Raw genomic sequence first — 12,314 nt, 5'->3', positions numbered from 1 at the left:
AAGTTTTAAGTGACCAAGGTCCGAACTTTATGAGCCGTACGCTTGCACAGGCCTATCAGCTGTTAGGGATTAAGAGAATAAGGACTACCCCTTACCACCCTCAGACTGACGGGCTAGTAGAGCGCCTGAACCAGACTTTGAAAGGCATGCTCAAGAAATTTGTATCAGAGACTGGTAAAGACTGGGACAAATGGCTGCCATACATTCTGTTTGCTTACCGCGAGGTCCCTCAGGCCTCGACGGGCTTTTCACCTTTTGAGCTGCTTTACGCCCACCAGGTTCGAGGGCCTCTTGATGTGCTCCGTGAGACCTGGGAGGGTCCCGCTAAAGCACAGGACATGAACATTCTCTCCTACGTCCTAAACATGCGAGAGCAGCTCATGAGGTCCACCACCATTGCCAGAGAACATCTACTCCAAGCCCAGGCAAAGCAGAAAGAGTGGTATGACCGGTCAGCCAGGCAGCGAAGTCTCCAGCCGGGTGAGGACGTCTTGTTGCTGTTGCCGACTTCAGAGCAGAAGCTGTTGGCAAAGTGGCAGGGTCCCTTCAAGGTCAAGCAGAAAATGGGTCCGGTGACGTACCAGATCCACATGCCTGACCGCGGACGGCCGTTAGACATTCCATATCAACATGCTCAAGAAATGGAATCCTCGTCCCACCCCACCGCCACCAGCAAGCCACACTCTGTATGTGAAGGCTGTGAGGGAGGAAGAGGAGACACCGGAGCAGTACCTACCAGTGCCAGAGGGGGAGCCACAGCTGGAGCTGAGCCACCTGGAGGAGGAGAAGAGGAAGGAGCTTCTTCAGATCCTGCCCAAGCACCTGTTTGGGTTAACTCCAGGCCGCACCGATGTCACTCAACACCGTGTCGCCTTGAAAGAGACAGATCCCCTTCGCCAGCCTGTCTACAGGGTTCCAGAACGCCTGCTGCCAGTCCTGAAGAAGGAGATCGAGGCGATGAGGGAGCTGGGTGTCATCGAGCAATCGTCCAGTGAGTGGAGCAGTCCAATCATCCTGGTCCCAAAGAAAGATGGAACTCTGAGGTTCTGTCTCGACTTCAGGAAGGTGAACAAGGTCACTAAGAGAGACTTGTATCCGATGCCAAGAATTGACGACCTTCTGGAGAGGGTTGGCAGTTCACACTACATCACGACCCTTGATCTGTGTAAGGGTTACTGGCAGGTCCCCCTCAGCCCAGAGAGCAAAGAGTGCACCGCGTTTAGAACGCCGTTTGGACATTTTCAGTTTACTGTCCTGCCCTTTGGTCTCAATGGGGCACCTGCAACTTTCCAACGGTTGATGGACAGAGTTCTGGTGGGCACAGAGGCCTTTGCAGCAGCCTACCTGGATGATGTGGTGGTGTACAGCAGGTCCTGGCAAGAACATCTGGTCCATCTACAAGCTGTGTTCCAGAGACTCAAGGGGGCGGGCCTGACCATCCGTCCAGACAAGTGTGCCATTGCCAAACATGAGACGGAGTACCTGGGGTATGTGCTGGGTAATGGGGTAATTCGGCCACAGGTTGGGAAGCTCGAGGCTGTCAGGTTGGCTGAGAGACCTACCACCAAGTCTCAGGTCAAGTCCGTATTGGGCCTGATTGGCTGGTATGGCCGGTTCATTCCCAGGCTATCCACCATCGCAGCTCCCCTCACCGATCTCACCAAAAAGAACTTGCCCAACAAGGTGAAGTGGACGGAGCGCTGTGAGGTGGCCTTCAACACCCTGAAAGACTTGTTGTGCAAAGAACCCATTCTGAAAAGCCCTGACTTCGAACAGCCGTTCATGGTCCAGACTGATGCCTCGGATGTGGGCATAGGGGCGGCGTTACTGCAATGGGAAGCAGGTAACCTCCATCCCATCGTCTACATCAGCAGGAAGCTCATGGACCATGAGGTGCGGTATTCGGTGGTGGAAAAGGAGTGCCTTGCCATAAAATGGGCACTTGACTCCCTGAAGTACTATCTGTTGGGGAGAGAGTTCACCTTGGAGACGGACCACCGGGCATTGGCCTGGTTGAAAGAAATGAAGGACACTAACTCCCGAATCACTAGGTGGTTCTTGGCTATGCAGCCGTATGACTTTGTGGTTCGGTACAGGAAGGGGTCCGAGAACTGCACCGCTGACTTCCTGTCGAGGACGCCACAGGGGGCGCCTTCAGAGGGGGGGGGAAATGTCACGGGGCAGCCCGTGCCCTATAGGAAGATGCGCTCTGCTTAAAGACATTGCATGCACACGCACGCACACACACACACCACACAGCTGCGCCAAATACTAATTAAGAACACCGGCCGGTTTGGGAGCGCTGTTGTGAGGTGTATGTGCTGCGTGGCTTATGTAAACAAATGTCGATACGGTGTGGTTTCACAAATGACTCTGAAATGTTTATTGAACATGCTTATTGTGATTTAGCTCATTGTTGGTCACCTGTAGCTCCTCTGCAGTGCTGGCTGTGCTCTGTTGAATGTGGGGCAGACAAACAGATCAGGACTGTACCATTCCACATAAATAGGGGGGGGATGGGCCAGTACTGTAGAGCAGTGGGGGTGTTTGACTGTAACATTGAGCAAAGGTTTCCTATTGTCTCTATATATGAATTCTAACCTAAATGATGGGTAGTGTAACACACTTGAACATTTATTAGTATGTTAATGTATTCAGAAGAGACTGTAAGCTTGTAGATCAGCTATTTGCTGTTAATTAGTTCCCGGGTTAGTGGTACGATCCACTCCTTTAAGAGGAAGGCTGCTAACCTGGGCAACTCAGTTATGCTCGGGAGAGCGAGGTGAGAACACCTCTGTGGAAGAGCTGCCAGGGCCCTTCATGGGCATAGTCTAGTGCAGTTTGTTATTTTCCCTTTTTCTTGATTTTTGCCTTTTGTTCTTGAGTTCTCTATTTTTGATTTTTGGCCAACTTTATTTTTGCATTTGGAATTATGGTTTGCACTGTACAACACTGCATCGGAGGTGGAGGTTGGTGAAATAAACAGCTGTAAAAGAACATCTTGAGCCATTCTTGGAGCCTAGGCCGTCGGCCAACTTCACACAGATGATTAACAATAATTTAAATATTCAGAGCGTAAAATGAAACCAAATGGACCATTTCATTTTTAAACTCAAGAGTTAAATATCTAAAAGGGTCCATTTGGTTACCATATCTCCATTTAGCTGGAGACCACCTGGAAGCCCCTCAAAGACCACTGGTGGTCCCCGGACCACTGGTTGAGGACCACTGATGTACAGTGCCAACAGCTCATTTATTGTCTGACTCACGTTGCAGTTGTCCTGAGGATCCAGACTTCTCCATGTCAGCTGACTGCTCACATTGTATTTGTCCGTTGTCAAATGTTAATACATACTGTTGGTCTGCTGACTCTGCTCTCGTTTTAAACATATTTTCTACTTTGGCTATTCAAAGATAGCATATATACGTGCAAATATTTGAATATATTTTCAAAGCTTTTTCTCTGGGGGGTCCCTGGAACAAGATATTTTGAGATGCAGGTCAGCGTCCAAATGCATTTAATTTAATTTGGAGATCCTTGATCCTTGAGGTAGTGTGTTGTTGTGTATAGCAACAACACTAATAAATACAAAAGAACAACAAACACTGTAGTCATTTTAAAACTAACCTGTTGAAGAAACTAGCCAGGGGTCCCAGCCTCTTCCGGCTGCCGTCTTCCTCCGAGTGCGTTAGCCCCCCCGCGGACCACGACGACCGCGTGGGGCTCCACAGGTCTCCTCCTCCGCCGGGCGACAGAGACGTCAGCGTCACGTCCGAGAAGTGGTCGCGGTCGGCACCGACGCTGTCGTCTGTCTCCAGGGTGACGATGGCGCTGGAGTCGGAGGTCACCATGAAGTCCAGGATGTCCTCGTTGGAGACGGACAGCGTGGCCGACAGCTCCGTGCTCAGGCTCGACACGCTGCCCACCGAGATGTCGTCGCTGCGGTTCAGCGCTCCGCCCGCCACCGCACACGCCATTGTCACCGCCGCTGACGACCTGGGGGCGGGCCCGTCACAGTTATCACATGATATCGCCTAATCCAGTGTTTCTCAAACTTTCAAATTACAAGGTCTCCCCTTAACTCTGATGTACAAATGGAACCAAATGGACCCGTTGTACAATGTCAGAGTTACAGACCTGTATGGGTCAATTTAGACCCTAAAGGAACCCAACCACAGAGTCCCAGGAATCCACTTTGAGAACCACTGGCCTAATCGCTATCAGGGGTTGAGACTAAGGTCTCAGAGGCACTTACAGGTCAAGTACAGGTCATGTTCTACTTGCCCAAAGGGCATGCCCATTTGCCCCAAAAAGTAGATCGTTCCATTATAAAATTATGAGTTCAATTTGAATTACCTCAATTTTTAGGCCAATAACACACATAGCTATGAATATGACTATGGGTTTACACTTGTTATTTTTATATTTTTGTGTTAAATGTAGCAACGGTGAAAAGAGCACATTGTAAGAAAACAGTGATCTTATTTTACATTCCACAGACCAGAAGACAGAGCGCTCTGGCTACGATCAGGTGTTTAGAAAGATATCTCATGTTGAGTTTATTATAGGTGGTTGCAGCCCTTCTCAAATGAGAACTCATTTGCCCGGTTGGGCAACCTAAAAACAAACTCCACCCTTAGTGCGAATGCCTGCAATTATTTGAGATAATGGCAATTGTGTTGCATAACCGTAATAATTGTCACAATTGTTTCTGTGTCGAAAAATGTTCACAGTTCACACACATTCAAACATTCTCCAAAAATAGTAGGGATGGGTATTCTGGCAAGAATGATATCGATTATATTGCCCATTTCTAGAGAAAATTGCTAAAATAGCAAATATGCATACCTGCCCTGTGCAATTTGTGATTATGAAGCCTCGAAAACCAAAACGAAATAAAATGTGTCAAAAACAGTTAAATCGCAATTATTCGCGTGACAATTAATGGTCAACTTAAAATGTTGCAACACTGCCAGCCCTAGTACCTGGGGGCGGGGCTGAAGAGGCGAGCGGAGTCGTAGCCGCTGCGAGGGAAGGTTGAGGACTTGCGCAGGGCCTCGGTGGGCTGGTCCAGGGCCAGGGTGGCGGGGGGGCTGTCACTGCCGCCAGGGGGGGCTGGGAGGAAGGAGGCCCGGCCCAGGCCTCCAGCACCCGCTAGGTGCGGGTGGGAGAGCGGCTCCGGGTTGTTGATCTCCAGGGTGGGGATGCCGGAATCCTGGGAGCAGGGATGGGGACCATAATCGTTATTAATGTTTTATTGCAGGGTTCCCCAATAGGCGGCCCGCAGGCCATTTGTCTGGCCCACACCAACCCCAGTAATAATGGTGGTATAAGAGTAGCAACAACACTAATAAATCGTCGTTGTCGGGTGGAAATCTCGTATCTCCAAATTTGAACGTCCTTTCGCAAATCATACAAGGCCGTCGCACAAAAGTAGTGAAAACAGCAGATCTACAAGCACAAAACGCCTCGCAGTGTGCTTGTAGATCGGCTGTTTTCACTAGTTTAAATAATTTTTAAAATGATAAATGCAAAACGAATGGTTTTGGACATACAAGATTTTCACCCGACAAGGACGATATCTGAACTGTCGCAGTCGCTGGAGTAGCGGGAACGACGTCGTCGCCCCCTGCAATGTTGTGGCCCTCGGCTTGGTACCCTAGACATAATTCGGCCCTTGGGGAACCCTGTTTTATTGTGATAAATAATAATAACCAGTAAGATGCCTAAGGGCAAAAAGCATGGGCTTAATATTGATGGCATAAAAGGGATTCTATTGTAAGGCATTCCCAGGGGATTCTATTAGTGTGGTTGCCCTAACAGGGCATATCTGGGAATCAGATGTAGAGGTCTCTGTAGTCGTCTCCATGTATGGATATCCAGGGTTTGATATTTTGATAAGGTGATGTCACAACAATGTGATGTCACAATGTCAACAAACAGGTCAGTAGCTATAGACATTGAGGCGTTACTCACGGTCTGGGATCAATTCACCTTTTATTTGCTGAGCTCCATATCCGGTACCATTTAGAACTTCTAATTGGTAAAACGGACCTGGAAATAACGTACTTGATACAATCTTTTATTCTCTCTGTACCAAATCTCTTTGCCAAAAAATAGCTGATCTATAAGCTCACAATGTGAGCTTGTAGATCGGCCAATTTTTTGCCAAATGTTCCGCCCCAGGATAATGGATGTTGGGAATATTTTTGATTATCGCGATTTCTTTGGTCGCAATAATCGTTGACATGACATTTTCATATCGTCCCATCTCTACCTGGGAGGCCAGGCTGTGGTTGTCCGGGTCGGTGGCATTCTGGTCGCCACTGCCGCCGCTCTTCTGGGGGCTGCAGTAGTAGATGGGCGTGGGGGAGGGGAAGGGCTTGTAGCTGGGACGGGAGTGCTGTTGGACGCAGGCGGGGGACGCTCTGGGGGGCTCGGCGGGGCAGCGGTGCTGGTTGACGTGGTTGTTGTGTGTGTCGGGGCCGGGGAGCGCGGCGGCGGGGGTCTGCTCTTTCACCGCCGAGCCATTCTCCATGATGGCCCCTCCTCCTCCGGACGCGCCTGAAAGAGACGACAAACGCTCAAAGCATTATGACAGGGTTCCCCAATAGGCGGCCCGGCTACTGTCTGGCCTCCACCAACCCCAGTAATAATGGTGGTATAAGAGCAGCAACAACACTGGTATATCGTCATTGTCGGGTGGAAATCCTGTATCTCAAAATGTGTACGTTCTTTCGCAAAGTAAAGCTCTGCTTCATCAAACAAGGCCGTCGCACAAAAGTAGTGAAAACAGCAGATGTACAAGCACACAACGCCTCGCGGTGCGAGGCGTTGTGTGCTTGTAGATCAGCTGTTTTCACTAGTTTAAATCATTTTTAAAATGATAACTGCAAAACGAACGGTTTTGGACATACAAGGTTTTTACCCGACAACGACGATATCTGAACTGTCGCTGGAGTAGCGGGAACGCCACCGTCGCCTCCTGCAATGTTGTGGCCCTCGGCTTGGTACCCAAGACATAATTTGGCCCTTGGGGAAAACTAATTGGGGAACCCTGCATTATGATAAACGCAGTGGTTTTCAACTCTTTTCATATCAAGGTACGTTATTTATTTTGCATTTGAGCCACGGCACGAACCATCGTTTGATGAGATTTAACCTTGCAGACCTCTCAGCATGACTTGGAATATTTTTTTATCTTTGGATAAGAGTTTGTTCAGAATTCCATGCTGTATTGATGTTGGTACCATAGGAGAGATAACAGGCCAACGTTATCTTCTACATTCTCTACTTGTAGACGTGAATTAAGTAATGCAGAAGTTTAACCATAATTTAACTCATGAGGGTTTCATTTCACGCTCTCAATAGTTCAAGATCTATAAAGGTCCATTTGGTTACCAACTCCCCATCATTTAGCTGGGGACCACCTGGAACCCCCTCAAGGACCACTGGTGTTCCCCGGACCACTGGTTTAGAACCATTGTGATAAATGCCTTTTCCCAGTAGTGTCCACCGATATTAGTCAATTAATGTCAACCACTTCCTTTCCTCATTCTCAAGACAGGAGTCATATGTAGGATCCTCCTGAGAACACATTGTGATCTTTTTCAGGGCTTTGTATTCATCATCATCATCATCACCCTTCTAGTTGCAAACAAATGGTGAATAAGATATTAATGTCTTTAGCTCCAAAGTTCTGTTGGTATGTTGCCCGGATATATTGCATTAAGTAGCTGACTAGTCAATCTGTAATAAATGTATGTCTTTTTTATTTCTGCATATATGTCTTACCAATACCATTAACCACCACATGGGCCCCAGCGTGAGTAGCCTCCCTATTCTGGTGTGAACGTTTGAGAAGGAGGGGGTCCTTGTATAGACCCCTGGGGGACTCCGTTAAATGAAGTATGTATGGGGTTTAAATGGCTACGGTTGAACTACAGGGTAGTCTGAGGGAAATGTGAAACCTCCTGCAACCTCCTGTAAAGGATGCTTTTACAGCTGACGTGTCATTCATATACGGTTCAGCACAGTGCGTGTGTTAAACATTGAAATGTTCCACAGATAATGAATTGACCAGGGGGCTTCATTCTGTGTGTTGTGGACTCACAGAACGTCTGAGTTTCAACATCTAGGCTTATTCTACAGTTCAAGCAGGTCTGGACCGGAAAACCCCGGCTACACACACACACACACCAGGACAGTAAAAAGGGCCAAACAATGCAGCCGGAAATCCACGGAGCTGAAAGCTGATCCAGCAGTAACCAACCAGACTGTAACTGGAACCCGGGCTGAAATGTGAACATGTCCCTAGTGGGCCTACTACACTACATCAGGCCTATGCGTTTAACACCAGCTGGGAAGCATGAGGCCACAGCTAGCTGATAAAGATATCACAGAGAGCTTCACAGAGGGAATAGTTGGGTGTCCTTTCAGTTTTTTTCCCCGATTCAATGCGAGTCAAATCCATCTGACAGGATCATTATACACTAGACAAAACATAGGAGGATGATAGCCTGTCAACACACACACACACACGGACACACGGACACACACACACACACACACACACACACACACACACACACACACACACACACACACACACACACACACACACACACACACACACACACACACACACACACACACACACACACACACACACACACACACACACACACACACACACACACACACACACTTGGTGGACTTGTTAAGCTTACTGTCTATATGCTTGCTTGCAGCATCACAGTGGCTGGGTCTCTGTCTTATCTAGATGAGCTACAAGGGAGTTTCCAGCAGGGATACAATGGCTTATCCACACTCAGCAGCACATGCACTCGTGCACGCACTCGCACGCACGCACGTGCACACACACAGACGCTTCCTGACTGCACCACCTGCTGCTTACAGCTGGATATGAAACGCAGCCTCTGCCTCACAGTTAGGGGGGGGGGGGGGGGGGGTACTTTGCAAGTGGAAAGAAGCTCCAAACATCAGGGGGGGCATGCCATTCAGAAGCAAGAGAGCAACAGAGTTGTGGATTATCTAAAGTACAATGTGATATATTTATATAAATATATAAAGTGGTAACAGTCAGAAATGTATTTCGATTGATACCAATACTTTTTGTACTTTTACTCAGTAACTCTTTTGGATTCTGGACTTTTACTTGTAACAGAGTACTTCTACATTCTGCAGTATTGATACTTCCATTTTTTATTTATTTTTTTATTTGTTTTTGGCCTTGATACTTCCATTTAAAAGGAAAAGCATGTGAATACTTTTTCCACCACTGGCCATGTTCCCCCCCATCATGACACTCACAGAACAGGGACACTGGGGTTCATGTGATTAAGGGAATTAAGCCGTCAGCTGTGGTCTCGGCTTTATACCCTGAGCAGCAGCAGTATGTCATGTGACCCCACGGTAGACTTTGCACCGCAGCACAAGATGCCAGGAATATATTGTTGCTGGCGTCTGGTGGAAACCTCGTATGTCACAGTGTTCATTTTGACAGAAATCTTTTGTTAGTTTTTTAGTCATAGTCTTTCAATCAAATTTAATTCAGTCTTAGTCATGTTTTGGTCGTCTGAAAAGTTTTTTGTTTTAGTCGACTAAATATTAATTATATGATTTCAGTTGACTAAATCTGCACTTGACTTTGTCGACAAAAATGTGTTCTGGCAGGCCTTGACTGTGTCATGCCTAATTTTGTGACCCGTTGCAGAAGTTCACTACTTTTGTAGAACACTGATGAATGAAGTACGGCTTTAATTTACAGAACAGCATGAAAAGTTGAAATATACGAGAGATACAAGGTTTCTGCTCGCCAGGAAAGGTCGGACTCGGCGCCTGCGATCGATTATCTTCATCATTAGCAATTATTGTAATTGTTACGTGGCTCACATACCACACGCTGCTTTAATGTCATGACTCATCATGACACTTGTCTCACTCCAGTTACATCTTCCCTGTATCACTCAGAAAGCCTTCACTGCTACAAAAACAAGGCTGTAACCTCTGCTGGCCAGGAGGGGCCTTCAATGTTTTCAGGCCAGGGACCCCCAAACTGATGGGGAGATGGAGCAGAAGCCCCCTACCACCTTGTATGGTGGTGGTGGTGGTGGGGGGTATTCATGCTATGTTTAGTAGGGTGGCCGACCGTACCACTGCCATTTATTTCTAAACATGCCTTATTAACTGAGAACAAACAGTAATCATGTATACAAGCTATTCAAAATGTTTAGAGTCATGATACATTTTTTACATATGTGGAAATGGTTTTAAAAATATTTAAAGATTACAAATATTTTCTTGTTTAATCAAGCAACAATTTCGCGGAATCCCTGCAGTATTTTTTCAATCATAAAAACAGAGGTGAAAACTCTTGTGAAATCGTGAAAACCGAGGAGGTTTCAGGATTTCAATCATGAAAATGAATGAGAGGAGAGGTTAAAAGTAACTTGTTATACTGCTGTGATCCATGCTCGTCTGACGTCATTTTTAGATTCAGTAGTAGACTACTCTGGTAATGCTGTCTTTATAGACCTTTGTTTGTGGAATTGCGTTGCTAGGGAACAGCTTGGGTGCATTTCCTGGCCACAATTGATATCACAAACACTATATCACACGAAATCCAAGTCTTTAAACAATAACATTTCTTAGATCGGGGTTTCCATACTTGTATTTATTTATCCCATTAAAAACCAGGAGAGCATCTGTGTCATTTTAGATTTTGGTGTTGGCTATTCAAAAATGTATTTAAGAAGGCAGGTGCAGAATCAGCCTCTGGTCTTAATGGTGTCATTATCAAATCAGGGGGTCCTTGAAATGTAAACTGTTGATTACTGTTGATGGCACGACATGAAAATTTCATGTCACGATTATTGAAAATTTCTTTGTTACCAAAGAAATTGTGATGTCCGATATTATCACAATAATCAAAATATCCCCAACATCCATTATCCTGGGGTGGATAGCAGATCTACAAGCCCACAATGCGACGCATTGTGAGCTTGTAGATCAGCTATTTTTTGGCAAAGAGATTTGTTAGAGAGTGAAAGAAATACTGTATTAAGCACTAAATTTCAGGTCTGTTTGACTAATTAGACTGTAGAGGGTTTAAATGGTACCGGATATGCAGCTGGGCAAATAAAAACGTGAATTGACCCCAGTGCATGACGACAATTTCACAATAAAAATCTCCACAATACGATTATTGTGAGTGTTTTTTAAACCCGATAAACGATAATAATGATCGTTTATTAATAATAATTATTAATAATTATCGTCCCATCCCTACTGTTGATTAAGAATCACAGACAGTATAGCCTACCACTTTGTGTCTCTTCTCCTTCTCCCCGGTCCTTGGCAGTGTGATGTGCCATGCTGGCAGGCTGGTTTATGACGCTACAGGTGGGAAGCTTGCAGCTGCTGCAGGCTGGATGATGATGGTTCAGGGTCCATGATGATCATGACTTAAGATGATGATAACGGTGATGCGCCTGGCGGCTTGTGGCTGCACCAACCTCACCTCCTCCTCAGGGCAGCTTTTAGAGATGTATTAGGAGGGTGCAAAGGAAAAAGGGGATGACTTTAAAAAAGATATATAAATGGTAAATGGTGCATTTATATAGCGCTTTTATCCAAAGCGCTTTACAATGTGCATTACTCATTTATGAGGAGTCTAAATTGAACCTTACACGTCTCTAACTCTGACAGTATACAAATGGAACCAAATGGACCCTTTAGGGGCAGTGTTTCTCAAAGTGGATTCCAGGGACAATGTGGGTTCCTTTATGGGGGGTCTAAATGGACCAATACAAGTCTGTAACTCTGACAGTTTACAAATGGAACCAAATGGACCCGTGGTTCCATTTGTACACTGTCAAAGTTAAGGGGAGACCTTCAAATTAAAAGTTTGAGAACCACTGCTTTAGGGTGCATATTTATCATTTGGTTCCATTTGTATACTGTCAGAGGTATAGGGAAGACCTTGAAATGTAAAAGTTTGAGAACCACTGCAATGTAGGCTAAAACAATTAATTTTCACTAAAAAAAAGCCCCCAGGTGTGTATAATAAAAGCTATAAAAAGAAACGTAAAAGTAGTGCACTTGTTCCCCCCGTCGTTTCCTCCTAACACCGGCCAGCGCTTCCTCAATCAGCAGCACTGTATTGAATTATAAACGGTTAATAACTGCCTGTTCTATCGCAGCCATGAGAAACCACCACGCTTTACATTATTTTATTTAGCGGAGGACGAAATGCGTTCACGCTATTCTCTCTGTATTTGTTCTGTTTCTT

General features: G+C 46.1%; 1 protein-coding gene across 1 annotated transcript in view; it reads right to left on the bottom strand.

The window, feature by feature from the left end:
* tbc1d14 (TBC1 domain family, member 14) overlaps positions 1-11,536 on the bottom strand; it is a 70,949-nt gene extending 59,413 nt beyond the window's left edge. The window contains exons 1-4 of the mRNA XM_080742370.1: positions 11,346-11,536; positions 6,279-6,565; positions 4,987-5,216; positions 3,629-3,997 (exon numbers count right to left, since the gene is read on the bottom strand). Coding sequence (XP_080598496.1) covers positions 3,629-3,997; positions 4,987-5,216; positions 6,279-6,565; positions 11,346-11,397 — 938 coding nt within the window. The 5' untranslated portion in view covers positions 11,398-11,536. The remainder of the gene's footprint in view (positions 1-3,628; positions 3,998-4,986; positions 5,217-6,278; positions 6,566-11,345) is intronic.
* Positions 11,537-12,314: the final 778 nt, after the last annotated feature.

Source organism: Nannobrachium achirus, assembly GCF_963921795.1.
Source record: "Nannobrachium achirus genome assembly, chromosome: 14".
In the NCBI taxonomy this organism is placed as follows: domain Eukaryota; kingdom Metazoa; phylum Chordata; class Actinopteri; order Myctophiformes; family Myctophidae; genus Nannobrachium; species Nannobrachium achirus.
The sequence above is the reverse complement of the archived record's forward strand: the minus strand, read 5'-3'. Positions and strand labels throughout refer to the sequence as shown.